Source organism: Meriones unguiculatus, chromosome 4 (genome assembly GCF_030254825.1).
Source record: "Meriones unguiculatus strain TT.TT164.6M chromosome 4, Bangor_MerUng_6.1, whole genome shotgun sequence".
Classification (NCBI taxonomy): domain Eukaryota; kingdom Metazoa; phylum Chordata; class Mammalia; order Rodentia; family Muridae; genus Meriones; species Meriones unguiculatus.
The window spans coordinates 31,044-52,103 of record NC_083352.1 but is presented as its reverse complement, the minus strand read 5'-3'; the positions used below and the strand labels follow the sequence as shown (position 1 = coordinate 52,103).

At 37.6% G+C, this 21,060-nt stretch overlaps 1 protein-coding gene and 1 pseudogene across 1 annotated transcript in view; both read left to right on the top strand.

Moving 5' to 3' along the window:
* The first annotated feature begins 644 nt into the window (after nucleotides 1-644).
* LOC110566934 (spindlin-1-like) lies at nucleotides 645-1,836 on the top strand (annotated as a pseudogene).
* A 2,369-nt stretch (nucleotides 1,837-4,205) lies between these two features.
* Nucleotides 4,206-21,060, top strand: part of Shcbp1 (SHC binding and spindle associated 1) — a 32,662-nt gene continuing 15,807 nt past the window's right edge. Inside the window, exons 1-4 of the mRNA XM_021664855.2 lie at nucleotides 4,206-4,326; nucleotides 15,596-15,763; nucleotides 15,902-16,017; nucleotides 19,285-19,493. Of these exons, the coding sequence (XP_021520530.1) occupies nucleotides 4,224-4,326; nucleotides 15,596-15,763; nucleotides 15,902-16,017; nucleotides 19,285-19,493 (596 nt within the window). The 5' untranslated portion in view covers nucleotides 4,206-4,223. The remainder of the gene's footprint in view (nucleotides 4,327-15,595; nucleotides 15,764-15,901; nucleotides 16,018-19,284; nucleotides 19,494-21,060) is intronic.

Here is a 21,060-nt window from a genome sequence, read left to right as displayed (position 1 = left end):
ATATCTAGATCTATCTGGGTGGTTTTTATTTTGGTTTGTTTGTTTGGTTGGTTGGTTGGTTGATTGGTTGGTTGGTTTTGGTTTGCTTCCATTTGGGGGGGGTATTTTTTTGAGACAGGGTATGTGTGTTTATTAGAAGAGACTTAAACTTTAAAATGAGCCATATGTCTGCTTATTTGAAATTAGGAACTTAAATATTTTCATGTTGGTCCAACCCAAAATTATTATAATTATTTTAATTTCTATAAAACAGATACATTTACTTGGCTTTAAAACAATAACAATAATAATTTTTAAAATAATTTAATTTTATGTTGTGTGCTTTAGTATGAAGGTGTCAGATCCATTAGAATTGGCATTACAGACAGTTGTGGGCTGCCATGTGGGTGCTGGGAATTGAACCCACATCCATTTGGAAGAGCAGAAAGTTCACTTAAACACTGAGCCATCTCTCCAGCCCCAATAATAATTTTAAAACAATAATGGGTCCAGAATTTCAGCTATTCTTATGCTGTCTTTATACTTTTTAAAATCTGGTATAGGGAAATGTTCTTGCCCATAACTTTAGATCCACCTGCTTTATTGATTCAATACTTTTGCTGGAGGTCCAATCTGCCAAGCAGAAATGACATCCCACCTCCAAGATGGCACTGGTAGGAACCACAAACACGTAGCCCTGATCATTGCATCATGTAACTGCCTTTTTAAAATTTATTTGCAAATTCTACTGTAGTTTGTTCTTTATTTCTATAAATACAATCATGCACACCTACATTTAAAAGAATTAACAACATGGATGGGTTTGGTGGCACACACCTGTGATGCTAGCATTTATGAGACTGAGGTAGCTTTGAGGTTCCAAGCTAATCTAGTCTACATTTTTAAGACAAGAAAATAACATTCAGTTAGAGACAATGTTATTGAAATTTATCATTTTGCAATGATGGCATACTGTCTTATTATTGCAAGTTTGTGTTACCATGAATTGAGAGAACTGAGTAGACAGATTTGTTAACAAGTTACCCTAATCCTGCAGATGCATCTACTTTATGTGCGTAAAAATCTTTTCCTACAATAAGGCAAGTTTAGAAAGAGTTATCTTTTATTCTCACAGTGGTATGTGTGTGGTAGGGGATTGTCCTGGACCAGGTGCCTGTGAATCCTTTCCTATATCTTATAAAGTATGATAGATTTGACTGTGTTTATTGGACTAGAACTTAATAAAAATAAAAGTTTTTGCACTTGAAGCCCTTCCTGATAAAGTTACAACATCTTGGATCAGTGATACACACTTAGCAGATACAATGATTGGCAAAGCTGTGGTTCACATGCTTGAAACAGAGGATGGCTCTAAAGATGAGTGGAGGGGGATGGTCTTGGCATGGGCACCTGTCATGAACACATGGCTTTACATCACCTATGAGAAAGACTCTGTCTTGTACCATGTACCAGCTCCTAGATGACTACAAAGAAGGCGACCTCCACATCATGCCCGATTCCAAATTGTTTTGACAGCTTGTTGAAAATCAGTTGGCCATGGACATGTGAGTGTGTCTGGACCCCCCAGTTCTGTTCACCTGTTTCTATGTCTGTCATTGCCCTCACACACTCTCATTATTACATTGCTTTGTAATGATTTGCCTCCAGAAGAAAGAAAGCCAGGAGAAGTTGTGGGCACCCACAACTTCTGGTAGGTAAGCAAATGGAGCATGTCAAAGAAGATGGCTCAAAAAGGACTGAAGTGGTCATCAAGTAGAGGCCAAACCTTCTGTCTATTTCATCAAGTTTGATAATAACTTCCATATTTATGTTAACAATTTGGTGAAAACATCCTAGATGTCATTACAAATATTGCCAAATTTGTGTAACTAATAAATATATAATTTGTAGACATAAAGACTTGATTGCTTTCCAGTTTAATGAAAATCTAGATGTCCTTGCAAACCCACAGTCTCTACCAGCAGAGTTGAATAATGCAGACTTAAGAACAGTGAGTCCTCTCTCTTCAGAGCTCTGTGAGAATCTGTCATTTAAAAATTGCAGGAAAATACTGTGAGGTTTTATAAGAAATAAAATTATAATATCCGAATTTGGTTTTAACTAGATTGTTCGTTACAGAGCAGACTATGTTGGGAAGTGGGGTGTTGAGGCACAGTAGTGATACTGATGCTTCTTGCAAGCCACCACTCCCAGGCTGAGCTCTTCTTGGAATAGCACAGCTTTTTTTTTTTTTTTCTGTTACTGAAAATAAATTTTTTTCATACAACATGCCCTGTGAGGTGGTATCAAGGATGAGAAAAAAAAATACTATGCTATTGAAATAGCTCTGAAAAATATGGTAAAGATGGCAATCTAAAGAAAAAATTAGATGATAAAAAAGATATTTTGTCTCCTGGGAACCCCTGGGAAGGGGCTGGGAGACTAGTGGCAAAGAAAAATTATCTAGAGGCCTCCATCAGCCACTTCAAACACAGACATCTTGACAACTAGCAGCCATCCAGCAGAGTAAGATTCCATGGAAAAGCTACTGAATTAGCTTCGAGATGTTACTCAGCTTCTTAGTGACTTCTGCACCTCATTGTGAAATGAGTAGACTTTACTGTTATTTCTTATCTTATAGGAAATTTTTTAAAGAAAACAGATTTATTGAGTACATGGCAAGGGGCAGCTTATTTAAGACTAAGTCTTAAAGATTTATAAAATATTTATGTATTAATTTACATATGTTTATGTGTCTGTGGTACATGCATGTTCATGTGGGTGTGTGGATATACATGTGGATGATAGAGGTTTAGGTCTGGTGTCTCCTTTTATTGCTCCCCACCTTATATTTTGAGATAGGGTCTCTCATTGAACCTGAATTTTGCCAATTTGATAGACTTGCTGGCCAGTAAGATCCAGGGTCCTGTTTCCAAACCATCCCTCTCCCAGCAGTTTGAATACAAATGTCCACCACCATATCTAGATTTTTTTTTTCTGGGTTAGAAGACCAAACATATGTCCTCATGCTTGACTATCAAGTACCTTATCAGCTAAACCATTTTTTCCAGCTCTGTAGAATGCCTTTTGAAGTTTATAAAATATATTATAGGTAAAACCTCCTTGCAGTATTTTGCATAGTAAATAATAACTATTACTGTTGGTTACAGATTAAATTATTAAAAGTTAATAAATTAGCATACTAAATGTAACTTTTTGAGACAAGATTTTACCATGTTACCCTGACTATCCTGGGACTTGCTTTGTAGATCAGTCTGGTCTTGAACTCCCAGAGACTTGCCTCCTATCTCTGTCTCTGTTTCTGACTCTAGATTAAAGTAATATACCACCACAGCCCATCTAAATGTAATTTAACATTGCTCAAAACTACCCAGTGTCTGGTTCTTGCTGATGACAGTAACAGAACTGCTTATGCTAACATCCTAATACAGTTTAATCCTGTAGCCAGCTTCTGAGCTCTGAAGGGATTTTCTCAAGGGCAATAGCACTAGTAGCCACTATTAGTGGCTGAAACACACTCATGTAAATACTACTGTTTTTTTTTTTTTTCCTTTTTGTAATGATCCACTGGAGATAGTAACTGACAATCACACTGCTTGTGCCAATTTAAACTTTTAAGTCCGTTTTATTGAAGGCCAGACCAAGATCAGGCTTGAGCCTCTGAAAAGTCTCTTGGTGGCCAAGTTCAGGGATACATAGTTTTAAAGGCAAAACGCACGAAGATATATCAAAATTAGGTGAGGGTTAGAGTAAACTTAAAACATTTATTATTGGCAGAAAATAGTATGTTTTTTTTTTACATAAATTGTCAATTATTTTAGTTAATACTTCTGGGTCATGGTCAAGGCCCTGGAAATCATAAATGTGTTGCCAAGGCCAACTTGCCTGAGAACTCTCTAAGCAGTCATAAAAAGGAGTAAAAACAAGATGGCATTATCTTAATCATTTTATTTTCATTATCTTTTCTACTATGTTCAACCTCCAAGTTCGCCTTGTTGTTTTTTGAGAAATCATTTCAAATTATATCAACTTCTTTTGTTTGGCTAAACCAGACTGGAAAGAACCAGAGACTTGGTCCAGAACAGTCTTCCAATCCCATAGGTGGCGCTGAAGTACTACCAGATGAATTACTGACAGCTGGAGAGGCTCCTCTGTCCGACTACCAGCGCTAGCGATTTCGTCATCACGTTCTTGTTCGTGACAGCCGCCCGCGTAAATTTGAAATGGCTGGTGAATTGCGGTCGGTTGTAGTTCTGGAGACTAAAGGTATGGTTCCTGCGAGGTCTGACTTGGCGGCGCCGGAGGAACCGGCGTCCTGGAAGGAAGGTGAGTACCTCAACCTGTGTCAGAGGCTATTTCCGTGGCTGCCGGCGGGGCCGGGCCCACTCTCGCGACTTCGGAGTCGGGAGGTGCCGTGTCCAATTTAGGCTATCCATCCTCTTGACTCAGCTTCCCAAGAATAGTGGGGTTTGGGAATTCACCAAATGAAAGGGACACAGGGATCTTTTTTAAAAATTTTTTTTAATTAATTACAGTTTATTCACTTTGTGTCCCAGCTGTAGCCCCGTCCCTCGTCCCTTCCTAATCCTATCCTCCCTCTCTCATCTTCTCCCATGCCCCTCCCCAAGTCCACTAATAACCCTAACCCTTAAGTTCTTTATACCTAGTCATGGAGATTCTATTTCCATTTTAGTTTTTATTTGCCAAACTATATCCTTGGATATGCTATGGAAGCACCCTACCACTGAGCTACATCTCCAGTTCCTGTTTGTTTGTTTTTTTGTTTTGAGGCAGGGTTTATTTATATATAGCCCTGGCTGACCTGAAATGCATTATGTATACCAGGCCAGCCTCGAACTCAGAATTCCTCCTGTCTCTGCTCTCAAGTACTGAGGTTAAAGGCATGTGCCACCATGATCTTCCCTGTTAATTTTTTAGTCTATATTAATACATTTAGTTATAAGGTGTAGTGGAAAGAGTTCTGTTGAAGAAATCATAGGTGTGATTTAATTCTGCTGCTAAGATGCTTTGTGAACAGCCAAAAGTTGCTTATGTAAGGATTACAGTTTAGAAAACAACCAGTAGTTCTGATGTGAAAATAAAATAATATGAAGTCAGCTTTAAAGTGGCTGTAAGGAACTAAACTTGCATGTTATCATATAAGAAATATTTAAAAGTTGAATTTATAAGCCAGGGGTGTTGGTGCATACCTGTGATCCCAGCAATTGAGTAGTGGGAGCAAGAGGAACAGGAATAAAGGGCCATTCTTGGCTACCTAACAAGTTTGATACCTGCCCAGGCCACATGAAACTCTATCTCCTTAAAACCAAACCAAAACAACAGCCACAATAAAACATAGAACTTAGAGAAACACACTTTACTTGATGGTTTCCCAAAAGGTAGGGAAACTGGGGACATGTCAGAGGAGAATGAACAGTCTGAAGAGTAGAGTAGGTTGTGTACTCTCACCATTTAAAGAGGCTATGTGCGGTAATGAAAAGCTTAGCCTGTGGTAAAAATTTAATAAATATGAATGTCTCCAGTGAATGAGGTTTGTGGCTTTTTTTTTTTTTTACTTTGTTTCTTGGAAAAATGTTTAATCATTTCATCAAAGACAAATAATTGGCTGGTATTTAAATTTAACGAACGTGTTCTTTCATGTCTATCTCATAAGAGAAAACATGAAAATGGTTTCTGCATCAGTTTCTTCGGTAACTCGGGCACTTCTTTAGTAGCAATTGGTTCAGTTCAAATCACTGCTTTGCTTTTAAATCATGCAGTTTAGATGTGTGTACACTGATTTTGGGCATGTGAAGGAGAACTGGAAAGAAGCTATATGTGCAAAGGAATATTTAACTTCTACACGTAAAAGTTTAAGGCATATGTACAAACGCTGATTGATTAGAACTTAAGTGATGTGGAGAGGTTGAATGTTGTAGGTCTACGGCCTAATTACAGTTTAATCTTGGGCTACTTTAAATAATCACTCCTTGCCTGTAGAGGAATTTTAATTCAGAACATAGCTGTTGTGGCAAGAGATTACATCCAAAGACCTAGGTCTGTGTGATCCAGTTGGAACACAGACATGCCTTTAATCCCATGAGACAGAGGCAAGCAGATCTCTGAGTTCAAGGCCAGCCTGGTATAGAGCAACTTTCAGGTAAAGAAAATCTTAGATCCAGGCATTGTGATACATGCCTTAATCCCAAACCATGAAGTTAGTTTGTAAGAGGAAGCACCTGTGTTTGAAAGTGATGTCTAATTGAGTAGCAGAAAAGGTGACAAATCAAAGAATATTTGACAGAATAGGATATGCCTAATTTTCATGAGAAGAAAAAGGAAAGGAAAGCTACTTAATGGGCAATTAGAGAGAGAGAGAGAGAGGAGGCCCTTTTACTGGGACAGAAATAGAGAGACAGATTGCAGAGAAAGGACACAGGTGAAAACAAAACAAGCCAGAGAATGAGAAGAAACCAAGAGATCAGAGCAGATTTCGGTAGTTAGTTTGAGGCCAAGCAGAGCAGTCAGAGGCTGAGAGAGAAGCCAGATTGAATCAGTTAGCTGGGAGAGGAGTTTGAGCCAGAACTGAGTTGAATCAGCCAGCCCAGAGCTTATTAAGAACAAGTAAGGGTAAACTTATTAAGCAGTTAGTCTCAGAGGCTGAAAACAACCTAGACCTAAGTTAGATTATACAGAGGCTAGAAGCTTCCAGGACCAGGCCTAGGTTAACAAAAGGAGGCAGTAAGCCTCCAAGACAACAATTACAGCAGAATAAATGTTCCTTTTACACTTACCCACCTCTGTGTCAGATCCATGACTAACAGATGAATTAAATAAAGTTGAATCTAATGTCTTTTGACTAGCAGGTGCAACTAAAAAGTATTTGGAATGTATTAACTTAACAAACCATAGTTTCTACGAATCAAAGGACTGAGAATGCTGTCAGCATCTGAAGTTTATAGCTGAGAGTTCTCTGCCTGGCTTCAACTCACCTCTTAGGTTTCCACCAATATATTTGAAGAGTGCCTTGATTTTTTGCTTATTTTGTTCTGTTACTATTATATATATATATATATATATATATATATATATATTTTTTTTTTTTTTTTTTTTTTTTTTTTTTTTTTAATGAAACTGCTTCCATATTGGAACATAGAATTTGGGCTAACCTAAAACTGTATTCTCGGGTCATGGTCATTTTTCCTGGCTAATTTGTTGGCAACTTTACACAGGCTAGAGGTATCTGAAAGGACTGAACCACAGCTGAGAAAATGCCTCCATAAAATCCAGCTGTAGGACATTTTCTTAATTAGTGATTAATGGGGGAGAGCCCAGCCCTTTGTGGATCATGCTATCCCTCGGCTGGTGTCCTAGATTCTCTAAGAAAGGCAGAGCAAGCCATGATGATCAAACCAGTGCACAGCACCCCTCCATGGCCTCTGCATCAGCTCTTGCCTCCTGGTCCCTACCCTGCTTTAGTTCCTGTCTGCTTTTGACTGTGAACTATAATTATGAACTATAACTATGTTATATGGTACTGTGGGTGAAATAAACTCTTTTCTCCCCAAGTTGCCTTTGGTCATGCAGTTTCATCACAGCAATAATAACCCTAAAACAGTCACTCCTTATTTGGCTCCAGAATAAACTTTCTTATCTCTTTTTAAGTGATAGTTCTGTTTCTGTATTGATAGGACCATTTTCATTTCATTCTTGGGCCATCAGGTCACCATAACTGTTGGATAATGTACACAGCATAGTGTCACTTTCACATGTGGGAAAATAATACTCCATTTGATCCATGTCTTTCTTTCAAGAAACAGTGTTTTAGCTTCTGCTATGTGAGCCTTTAAATCTGCTTTTGAAGTTGAACTCAACATGGCAGACATAATACCTGCATTGGGGAACTTGCCTTTGAAAGAAATTGACCAGTTTTACTTGCTGATAGAAAGTCAATCCAGGTTTTGACTTATTTTGAAGAGATCTAGTTCATATGTGTACATTATGTTCACATAAACCTTCCTAAAATTATTTTATGTATTTTCATTTTTTTCACAAGTACATAGCAGGAATAGGATGTTCTACCCACTCAGACCAGTCATCATAGTGATGGTCTAGCAAGCCCTGATAGTCTTTCAACTTGAACTTATTCTCATGACTTTTCAAATTCCAAATAGTTAATGACACAGAATTAGTCAAATTTTCTGTTTTTGGATTGATTTAGTGAAGCTATGTTTTTATCTCATGTGGTTATTAAGTGTGTTTTATTTTCCTAACAGTACGAGCACTGTAAATTACCAAGTTCTTTTTCCTGCAATGTATATAGGAATTTACTGTTATTTACGGTGTCTGGAAAACAAATGTTGAAAGCATAGTCATGTTTCAAAAGAAATGTTTCTGAACAATTAATTCTTCACTGCTTAAAATATACAAATGCTGTGGGTGTTGGTATCAAATTGTTCCCGAATTTTTTTCAGTATCTATTTCTAAAGCTCTTCACTAAGAATTGTATCTTCTTGTGAAAATATTACATAACACAAAATAGTTATCTTGTTCTTCTAATGAAGCTATGAAATTTATTAACATATTACAAAAATCTAGGATGGGTAGGGTGGTTGTTTTTTTTTCTTCAATATGAAATGTACCTTTGGAAATATGCAACCAATAATGTTGATTTTACAGTCATAGTCTCAGTAATCATGTGCTTTAGAAATTTGTCTTGTTCAGCTATGTGAAAATGCTGTCCACAAAAAAATATAAGCTGCAAATGGAGAACCATCCAAAGTGAAAACAAGACAAGGCTGTCAGGAACAAGACAAGGCTGTCTACTCTCTCCAGATCTATTCAATATATAGTACTTGAAGTTTTAGCTAGAGCAATAAGACAATGAAGATCAAAGGTATACAATTTGTAATGGAAAAAGTCAAAATCTCACTAGTCATGAGTGATATGATAGTATACGTAAACAACCCCAAAAATTCTGGCAGGGAACTCCTACAGCTGATAAACACCTTCAGTGAAGTGCCTGGACACAAGATTAACTCAAAGAAATCAGTAGCCCTCCTATGAACAAATCACAAATGAACTGAGAAAAAAAAATCAGGGAAACAACACCCTTCACAATAGCCACAAATAATATAAAGTATCTTGGGGCAACTCTAACCAAGGAAGTGAAAGACTTAACATGATAAAAACTTTAAACCTTTGAAGAAATTGCAGAAGATATCAGGAGATGGAAAAATCCCACATTCGCATAGATGGGTAGTATCAATATAAAATGGCCATCTTACCAAAAGCAATCTATAGTTTCAACGCAGTCCCCATCAAAATTCCAACACAATTCTTTTTTTTTTTTTTTTACTTTTTACAATTTATTCACTTTATATCTTGATTGTAGCCCCCCACCCTCCCTCTCTCTTCCTCCCATTCCTCTTCCCTAGTCCACTGAAAGGGTGAGTCTCCCTCCCTTGCTATCAGACCCTAGCCTATCAAGTCTAATCAGGACTGCCTGGATCCTCTGGCTTAGCAAGACCACACCACCAGGGGGAAGTGATCAAAGAGCAGGCAACCAAATTCATATCAGAGACAGCTTCTGCTCCCCTTACTTGGGAACCCACATGGAAATTGAGCTACCTATGGGCTATATCTGAGCAGGGTGTCTAGGTCCTCTCCATACATAGTCCTTGAAAATATTTATTTTTATGTATGAGTGCTTTATCTGCATGTATACCTGCATGCCAGAAGAGGGCATCAGGTCACATTATAGATGGTTATGAGTCACCATGTGGTTGCTGGGAATTGAACTCAGGACCTCTGGAAGAACAGACCGTGCACTTAACCACTGAGCCATCTCTCCAGCCCTCCAACACAATTTTTTACAGACCCCTGAAAAGAACAATGCTCAACTTTACATGAAATAACAAAAACCCCAGGATAGCTAAAACAATCCTGAACAATAAAAGAACTTCCAGAGGTATCACCATTTCTGATTTTTCTTGCTACAGAGCAATAGTAATAAAAACCACATGGTATTGTCATAAAAACAGATGCACCAATGAATGAAAACCCACATATAAATCCACATGCCTATGGACACCTGATATTTGCTAAAGAATCCAAAAAGATACAATGGAAAAAAGAAAGCACCTTTAACAAATGGTGGCAGGTTTAACTGGATGTCTGCATGCAGAAGAATGTGAATAGATCCATATTTATTGCCCTGTATAAAACTCAAACCCATCAGAGATCAGACCTCTACTCTTGCCTGATGCGTCTAAAACAAAAAGGGGGAACTGTAGAGAGCTGCGGAATGCTATGCCTTAAAGATGGAGCTGGTTTCCGCCTTCTACCTTCCCGATGGTGAGTGCTCTCTGTCACGAACAATTCCACATTTGGCTAAGGCTGAGGATCTGGCTTGCTTCCATGTATGTGGACCTATCTGCATTGCCCATGTGGCACGCCTGGGTTGGCTACCCAGAGGCTATTTAAGCTGTGGGCTGGCTTTCCCCAGGGTCCAAGGATTGTTCAAGGTTCCTGAATAAACTGCATTGAAAAAAAAAAAAAAAACTCAAACCCAACTGGATCAAGGACCTTAATATAAAACCAGTAACCCTGAACCTGATAGAAGAGAAAGTGGGGGATAGCTTTGAATGCATTGGCACAGGGGATAACTTCTGAACAGAACACTAATAGCACAGGCTCTAAAACCAACAATTTATAAATGGGACCTTATAATGAAACTGGAAAAGCCTCTGTAAGGCAAAGGACACTGTCATAGGACAAAATGGCATCCTGTAGTTTGGGAAAAGATTTTCACCAATTCCATATCCAATTGAAGGCTAATATCTAAAATATATAAAGAACTCAAAAAACTAGACATCAACAAACCAAATAATCTAATTTAAAAATGGAGTATAGATCTAAACAGAAAATTTTCAATAGAGGAATGTCAAATATCTGAGAAACACCTAAAGAAATGTTTAACATCTTTAGCCTCAGGGAAATGCAAATCAAAACTACTTTGAGAGTCCATCCTAAACCTGTCAGAATGGCTAAGATCAATAATGCAAGTGACAGCTCATGCTGCTAAGTATGTGGGGCAAGGGGAACACTCCATTGCTGGGGGGAGTGCAAATTTGTACAACTTGGAAATTAATATGGCAGTTCTTGAGAAAACTGAATCAATTTACCTCAAGAGCCAACTATACCACTCTTGGGCATATATCCAAAGGATGCTCCATCCTACCACAAAGACATTTGTCCAACTATGTTTATAGTGGCTTTATTTATAATAGCCAGAAACTGGAAACAATGTAGATGCCCTTGACTGCAAAATAAAGAAAGAAGTATACATTTTATACAGTGGAGTATTACTCACCTTTTATTTAAAAAAAAAAAATCATGAAATTTTCAGGTAAATGGATGGAATTATAAAAAAATTAACCTGAGTGAGGTAACCCAGACCCAGAAAGACAAAAATGGTATGTACTCACTTACAAGTAGATATAAGCTATTAAATAAATGGTAATCATAATACAACCCACAGGCCTAGAAAAGCTAAGTAACAAGGAGGGCTGAGCTGGGGGGGGTGGGGGGGGAAGAGATGCATGGATCTCCCTGAGGAAAAATAAAATAGATTTTGTAGGTGGACTGAGGGCAGGTGGGAATGGGAGCAGGACCAATGAGGTGGTGGTGGAGAGATGGAGGAAGAGATGATTGGAATTGGAGAGCATTTGGAGGGGGCTGATGTGGAAACCTTGTGCAGTGTACACTCCCAGGATTCTACCACGGTGCCTAGTGAGTACTCCTAGTAATGGAGGATACAGAACTTGAACCAGCTATCTTCTGTAACCAAGCAACTTCCAGTGGTGGGACTGGTCTGATTTGAGTGATTTGAGACCCACCCCATGAAAGGGAGCCCATGCCCTATACTGCCTGGTAGCCAGTAGGTGCAGGCTGAACAGTTCAGACATTTAGGATAAAAGAGAGAGAGAGAGAATCATTAAAATTATTCCTAATTATATTCTGTACTCATAGATTGGTGCCTAGCCCAGTTGTTATCAGAAAGACCCACAGCCACACATTGGGTGCAGAGAAAGCTCAAACTGGAGATTTCTGTAGGGTCCCTTTTCTTAGAGCTAGGGGAACCCCACGGAAGAAGGGGAAAAAGAATTGTAGGAGCCAGAGGATTGAGGACATCAGGAGAACATGGCCCACAGGATCAACTAAGCAGGTTCACAGTGGCTCACAGAGACTGAAACAGTAGTCATGGAACCTGCATGGATCTCCGATTATGTTATGGTTGTTAGCTGATTTTTGGTGTGACTTCTAACTGGCAGGAACAGAGAGTGGGTTGGGATCCCTTTCTGCCTACTGGGTTGCCTTGTCCAGCCCTGATATGACAGTTTATTTCTAGTCTTACTGTAACTTGTTATGCTCTGTTCTGTTGATCTCCCTGGGAGGCCAGTTCTTTTTTTTTTTTTTTAATTTTTATTTATTACAATGTATTCAGTTTGTATCCCAGCTGTAGCCTATTTCCTCATCCCCTTCTAATCCCGCCCTCCCTCCCTTTTCTCCTCCCATGCCCCTCCCCCAGTCCACTGTTATAGGTGGTCCTCCTCCCCTTTCCTCTGACCCTAGCCTATTAGGTCTCATCAGGACTGACTGCATTATCTTTCTCTATGGCCTGGTAAGGCTGCTCCCCAGGGGGAGGTGATCAAAGAGCCAGCCACTGAGTTCATATCAGAGACAGTCCCTGTTCCCATTACTATGGTACCCACTTAGAGACTGAGCTGCCATGGGCTACATCTTTGCAGGGGTTCTAGGTTATACTTGGTTGGAGTATATGTTTCAGAAAAGATCCCTGAGCCCAGTTTTGTGGGGTTTGTTTGGTTTGGTTTGGTTTGGTTTGGTTCTATTGCTCTCCTTGTAGAGCTCCTGTCCCCTCCAGGTCTTTCTATCTCCCCCTTCTTTCATAAGATTCCCTAAACTCTGCCCAAAATTTGGCTATGAGTCTCAGCATCTGCTTTAATACCCTGCTGGGTAGAGCCTTTCAGAGGCCCTCTGTGGTAGGCTTCTGTCCTGTTCCCTGTTTTCTTCCTCTTCCAATGTCTATCCCATTTGCCTTTCTGAATGATGATTGAACATCTTACCCAGGGTTGGGAGGTCTGCTCTTTTCTGAAGGGAAACAGAGGAGGAGCTGTGAGGAAGAGGGGAGGGAGGGCCTGGGAGGAATGGAGGGAGAGGAAACTGACAGGATGTATTTTATGAGAGGGAGAGAGGAAGTTCTGCGATTGAAGAACCATCTAAAGTGGAAATGGCATCTAGACTTTCTGGCAAGAAAAGTAGCTGCAAGACTGTGGAAGTGTCTCAGTTTGGTAGAGTGATTGCCTAGCATTCATGAGGCCCTAGCATTCATGTCGCCAGTACCATATAAAACTTGACAGAGTGTTGCCCATAGTCTCAACACTTTGAAAGAGGATTAGAAGTTCTAAGTTATTTTCAGTTATACAGTGGGTTTGAGCTTGGCCTGAGTTTCATAGACCCTGTTTACTATCTTACTCTGATTCTGTTGTGCTCCTACAGTCTGCCCTCCTGGGTTTTGTGCTACAATTTTTGTCATTTGTGCCTCTGTAAAGTGAAAAATCAAAACAAAAGTAACTGTAAAGAATAAGTACTGCAGTAAGCTATTTTTAAACACACACATATATATATTCCATATGTGACACTGTTGTAAATAATAATTAAGAAATGCCTTATTTAAACCTAATTGAAGTAAGCATATTATTTCTATCTTCCCTTTATGGGGAAGGAAACTGATACCTTCTAAAGCTTATGTATATTGTTGTTTGTAAGTGTCTGAATTATTGTTCTATTGCCATGAAGAAACAAAGTAGCTTTTTTTTAAAAGCATTTACTTGGGAGCTTGCTTACTGTTTCATATAGTTAGTCAGTGATTATCATGGCAGGAAGCATGGAAGCAGGCAGGCATGGCACTGAATGCCTGCTTCCTGATCTGCAGAACGAGAATGCACAAACCTCAGCCCACCCCCAGTGATACACCTCATCCAGTATTGCCTTACACCCTAATCCTTCCTAAATGGACCACTAACTGGGAACCAAACATTCAAATATATGGGGGCCATTCGCATTCAAACCACCATAGTAAGCAATGACCTTCAGTTATACTTTGGTTAATAATTCTGGTGGCCTGACAGACAAGGAAATGGAAGGAGGGGGGAAAAAAAACACACAGAAGGAGGAAATAAAGGCAAGGGAAGAAAGCCTAATAAAAGTTTCACATACCTTCCCTGAAGCCTCAGGAAAGCACTCTGCCAGTCTTAAGAGCCACCATTGGTATTGTTTATTTAGTAATTACTTTGCCTACTTAAAAAAAAACAAAAAAACAACTTATTACATAGAGTTGATATGTTAGTATCCACTCTTAGATAATGAAACCTAATTACACACAGCCCATACCTAGGTGATTCACATTTTCTATTTTTTGCCTTACACAGAGCCACCGGAATTAAAAATTGACCTAGTTATCTTAATAAAATAAACAAACCTTATGCAACCTTAAGAATTTCGTTTTATTTTTTGAAGGGACACCAACAGACTCAGTGTAGAAAATAAAGGTCTCAACATTCCTTTTGAGTAGTATAGGAATGCAGTTCCTTTTTAATTACTGTTTTTCAGAAATTGATGGGGTTTTGTTTTGTTTGTTTTTGTTTTGTTTTGAGACAGTTTCTCTGGGTAGCCTTGGCTGTCCTGGGCTCACTTAGTAGACCAGGCTAGCCTCAAACTCACAGAGATATGCCTCTGCTTCACTGAGTACTGGGATTAAAGCTGTGTGTCACTGAACCCAATGATTTATTAATTTTTACCTGAATGTATATATACCTACAACAGCTTGAAGGCATTGGTGCTGGGAATTGAACTATCATTCTCTGCAAGAGCAGTGCATGTTTTTAACTGCTGAGCCATCTTTCCAGCCCCTTGTAGTTTCTTTTTAAAATATATATTGATGTAATTGTTTTGGAGGAAAAAAAAAAATTAGCTACAAGATACCTGGTCTATACCCTGCTACATATAATAAAAATAAAAATCATGGGAGCTGGAGAGATGACTCAGTGGTTAATAGAGAACACTGCTTTTTTGCTGGCTCACCCACATTTGAATCCCAGCACCCACATTGGGCAGCTTACAACTGCCTGTAGTTCCAGGTACAGGGAGTTCCAATGCCTATAGCCTCCTGCATTCCTATGTCCATACCCCCACACAGACTTTCATGCATACAAATAATTAAAAATCTTTAAAAATCATAATTATTCGCTTTGAAAGAGATCTAGTGTTGCTTTCAAAATTGTACTAGATAACAAAAATATCTGAAAATTTCTAAACGGTTGTTGTTTGAAGTATAACTTAGATTTTGAGTTTTTTAAACTTTAAAAACTAATATTACTGATCATGAGAGGCTAAGTGGGACATTAATCTTTAAATCTTTATTTGTATTTTGTTTGGAGTACCAAAATAGACTTGCAGTTAGGAACACTATCCAATATCTAGATAGTTGAGTCTGTTTGTTATATTGTTTTAGGTTTATTCCAGGATGCAGATCCATGCAGTGATCATGGCAATCATGTCAAGCCAGATACTACTGAAAAAACTCTCATGCCAGATGGGAAAAAAATTTTTCCACAGATTATTCAAACAAATGAACTTTTATTTTATGAGCGATTCAGAGCGTATCAAGATTACATATTAGGTGAGTAATTTCTTGTCATTTTATAGTTTTAATTTCTAAACAGATTGTCCTCAGATTGTCAGTTGTTCTTAGAAAGTAGGTTCAGATGAGTTTATGAACTTCTCATTTATACATTCCCAATTCTTATTTAATTTGTAGCTGACTGTAAGGCCTCTGAGGTAAAGGAATTCACGATCAGCTTCTTGGAAAAGGTCCTTGAACCATCTGGATGGTGGGCAGTCTGGCGCACTAATGTGTTTGAGGTAATGGTTGAGGTAAGTTTCTTGTGAGTTATAAATATTTATTATTGGTATACCTTTCGTTAAACAGTGGTTATTCCTAAACAGCTGTAAAACTAAATCACCACACATAGACCAGGATTTATTTAATTAACCTAGAGCACAATGCTGGGCAATAGTTACTCTATCCTAAACCTCTAAGCCTGCATAGTTTCCTACCATTCAGATTCACTCATTATACTTGCTTTTAGTGATATCTTAGGTGTGGTTCATTTCTCCATGTGGTTCCAAGATCTCCCTTCCAGATTCTCCTCCTCTCTTCTCCCTGTTCCCTCCCACTCTGGACCAATATGTCCCACCCTGTCCTCTCCATTGCTCAACGTTGTGGCTGGTTGTTTTAACTGACAATTTAGAGAACAAATGGTGACATGTTTACATAAACTTAAGACAGGTGATGCTTAAAATAAGCATCACAATTTCAATCCAGATTGAAACCAGATAGTGGGGGAGAGAAATCAGCATTTGAATTTAACAAGGGTAAATTGTATACATTCCAAAAGAACATTATAGCAACATAAATTGAATTCTCTTATGAAATAATTTGCCAAGCTTCCCTCTGTGTTTAAGACTTTATTCTCCATGTCCTGGATTGAATTAATTTCTATTTTTAGTATTCCTTGAAGTCATTGATCATTTTTAATAGTAAAATTTTAAACTAATTTTTGAGGTTTTGTGTAGTAGTTCTCATAATACATGGCATCCTCACATGTGTGACATACTTTGTTCTCATCTTGTCCTCCCCACAAACCCTCTCCACATGGTTCCCTCCCTCCCCTCAGTTAGTTCAAACTTCTGCTTTCTTATCACATATATTACTTACCCTCTATATTTGTATCTGTTAAGATCTTTTCCCTCTTAATGTTCTTGCTTCTAGTTTCTTTTTTTTAAATTTATATATTTTTACATTTATTTATTCAGTGAGTACGTGTGGGTGTGGGTGTGTGTGTGTGTGTGTGTGTGTGTGTGTGTGTGTGTGTTGTGAAAATCAGAGGACAGCTTATGGAAGTCAGTTCTCACCTTCTACCTTGTAGAATCAAGGGATTGAACTCAGGAAGTCAGGCTTGGCAGCAAGCACCTTTCTCTACTGAGCCTTGCCAAACTTTCCTTCTTGAGTCTTGATCACAAATGTATAAATACACGCCTATTCCAGTGAACTTTTGAAATCTTCTTTTGGTATTTTACCAATTTCAGTATCTGAATTCAGCAGTTGAAAAGTTGTGTTATTTTGGGGGTATCCTGTTACTTTACTTTTTCCAGTTGTTTATGTATTTTGTGATGAAATTTACACATCTGTTGATTTAGATGACTTGTCTGGTTTTACTTGAAAATCTTACATGGACAGCTTCCTTTTTAGGTTTTAATTTCCAATATCATTCAATGAAGAGAACACAATTACAGTAGATTAACACTGAACTGTAGAAGATAAAGCAATACACTTAAGATTGATTAAAGCCCACTAATACAGCACTGATGACCATAGCCAGAAAATGTGAAAACTCATGTAGAATATGCTATAGAGTTAAATTTTATTTATGATAAATGTGTATATAATACATTAATGAGGTTAAAAAAAAGAGAGAGACAGGGAAAAGTAAAAGAGGAGAAGCAAAGTAAAATAAATAAAAAGAAGAAAGGTTGAGAAGTGTTAAGAGGGGAAAAGAGAAAAGAATGAAAAAAATTTCCCAGGAATGAGAAAGTTCAAAATTATCTAAATATATGGAGAGGAATAAAAATTAAAAACTATTTCTTAAACAACAACAACAACAAAACAATAAATACTACTAAAACTATAGACAGAATTCAAAAGATGGAAAGGGTAATGAGAAAGGGGAAAAAGATTATCCACTGATAAAAAAGGTTCATAGACAGAATTAGATGAATGTTCGAAGGAGAGAAATAAAGCCATTTTTTAAAATACAATGAAATAAAAGTACAGCCGATATTGTACTAAAGACAAAAAGCTGAGGAACAGTGAAGCCTTTAAAGGGGACAAAAAATAATAATAATGTTAATGTTAGAGCAACTTCTTTCTAGGTCCTTGAAAATTAGAAATATCATATGCACAGGATGGGAGTGGTAGGTCACTGGACTTGGACCTTTATCTTTCCTTTAGCTTATATTGCTGTATTATGAATCTGTATTTTACAGTGTCTGATGTCCACCAGCTCTATCTTCAAATGCATTAAGGATATAAGAAGCAACTGCAGTGCTGATCTCTTGTATAGGTCTAGCCTGTCTGTACATTGGAAGTCTTTTAAATAGTAATCACATTGCTGGAGAGATGCAGCAGTGATTGTAAGGTAGACTTACTAGAACATCCAAGTTTTGAAGCTTACAGCAGTGAATGACAGATAGGTGACTCTAGAGGTTGATGTCCCTGTTGAGTTTAGGCTTAGGGCAGTGGAACTTTGGGATTATTCTCGGTTGATGACTTCTGCTCTTGGCAGCTAAAGGTGGGGCTAATTTTCTCTGTGCATATTATTATTTTATCAGAGCCTCCTGCTGCTTGCACTTTTCTGCTTTTCAGCATCTGGCCCTTCTGTCTCTCATCTGGGGTTGTGGCAGGTTAAATTCAGGCTTCCTTTACTGTAAGTGTTCCTCATACTGAGGCCCCAGTTTTAGCTCAGTTTCAAATAAACTCAGTTTCAAAGTAATGTGTTGCCTGGCTTCTGTCCTACAAGTCATACAGAGTAACAGTAAAATTCTGGAGAATCCCTGCCTCATCAAAACTCACAACAGGTTTGGGGATTGTGAAGCTGTAAGGATTGTTTTGAAAGTAGGACTCTCATTCTCTTTCACCAGCACCAACCTGGCTTAACTTTTGGAGGTGGCTTCTGTTTCCCCTTCTGCTGCTGAGGAACTTGAGTCACCTACCTTCTTCTCAGTACTTTTCAGTTTTTCTATCACTGGTTTTCAAATTTCTAGTGCTGCCCCTCTGTCTTTTTGAAATATTCTCATTTTTTAAACTCTGGGACATTTTCTTCACTGTATCTCACAGAGACAGTTGCTTTTCTGCCATCTTACCCAGAAGTCCTCCTGTTTATTGTTCCTCTTGATTATATGCTGAGGATAAGAGCCTCTTTTTTCTTCTTCTTCTTCTTCTTCTTCTTCTTCTTCTTCTTCTTCTTCTTCAGAAGGCACTCTGACCCATTTCACTTTAAAAACTAGGTTATAAATACTATTTTATATGTTTCCATTTTGATTTCTGGGTATTAAAATGAATCACATTATTCTGAATTTCAGGTTACAGATGTGGACTTTTCAGCCTTGAAGGCAGTAGTGAGGCTTGCAGAGCCATGTATCTATGAATCTAAATTGAGCACTTTTACCTTGGCCAACGTGAAGGAGCTTTTGGACCTCATGGAGTTTCAACTGCCTCTTCAGGAGTTATGGGTGGTGTCGGATGACTCACGTGAATTTCACCAGATGGCACTTGCAATTGAGCATGTCAGGTAGAAAGGGATGTTGATAGAATTAAATGTTGTTGAAACTGTTAATTAAGTGAAATCTTTGTGGTCCTTTGTTTCTTTTTTTTCTGTCATGAGGTTTGAACCTAGGTACTCATGCTAGTAAATACTGAGCCACACATCCATGCCCTAGAAAATCTTTTAAAAATAAAAACAAAAAACTTAATGTCTTAAATTTTCATCTTATAATCACTTCAAACCCATAGAAAAGTTGAAAAAAATTACATGGAATTATTTTTATCACTAAAATTCTTCAAGTGTTGACAAAAGATAAAGGATTTTTAATTTGTTTTTTTATTGATTTAGAAACTGTCTTAAAAGTCATGGATGCTAAGGCTTGTGGTTGGTACATTTTTAATGTAATACGACAGAAAAATAGATGAAAGGTAAAATAGGGAAAGTTGTATACTACTAGTTAGATTAGTACACATCATTTTAAGACTGTCTAACAAGAGAAAGTGTTTTCTCATGCTATTTTGTAGGTTCTTAGAGGGCATGTTCTTGTGTCTTGTGATTGGTAGTAGACATTATCCTTTAAATGAGATAATGCATCTTTAATATCTAGATTTATGAATACACATTATTTTAAAATTTTTATTTTATGTGTATTAGTATTTTGCCTACATCTATAAATGCACCACATGTGTGCCTGGTGACCACAGAGGCATTAGATCCCCTGGAACTAGAGTATAAGGTTGTTGTGAGTTATTATGTGGGTGCTGGGAACTGAAACAAGGGTACTCTGCAAGAGCAGTAAGTGTTCTTAACTGATGAACCATATCTTAATAAGTATGCTTTTAAAATTACTTTAGATAAATTTACTAAAGAAAATTTGCTTTTAGCTGCTTACAGTGGATATATATCATGAATATGTTTAGTTGGACTTTAAATCTTAATCTGATTTGCTGAGTAAAAGAAAAAATGTATTAGTACTTGTCTCTAGTCAGACTTGCTAATAGATTTGTTCTTTGTTTTGTGTTTGCTTCTTTAAGGTGGGGAATAAAAGTTCAACTCTATTTCAATATAATAAGCACTGATATACACAGTCTTTACTAGTTAATCCTATTTGTCCAAACAAATTGTCTTTTACAAATAAAATTCTAAGGAAACATATTTGACAAGATACTAAAAATAATAAAATTAGATGTATATTCTTCTAGGAACTGGAAGATTAGGTAACGTGATGTCAGTAATACTTTTGGTGTTTCAAAGTCTAAAAGGTACTTTCTACTTTATATGCCTTTAGTGGCTTAAGCTGAGTCCTCCATAACACTTAGACTCACTATGCTCAGATTGGAGATTTTTGGAATTGAGATTTTTATTTCTAAGCCTTTTGAGTACTCAAAGAAAAACAAAAATAAAACAAGACCACTAAAATTTTAAAAAGTGATTTAGCACCCAGATTTGTAAATATATGTGACTAGAAATGGCAATGAATGCTAAATTAGAAGAAAAATTTTCCTTTTTGAAGCTGCTTTTCGTGATATTTGTGTTTTCTTTTGCTATATATGTTTGAATTTTCCCATGATACCTTAAAACATCTAGGAAGTTT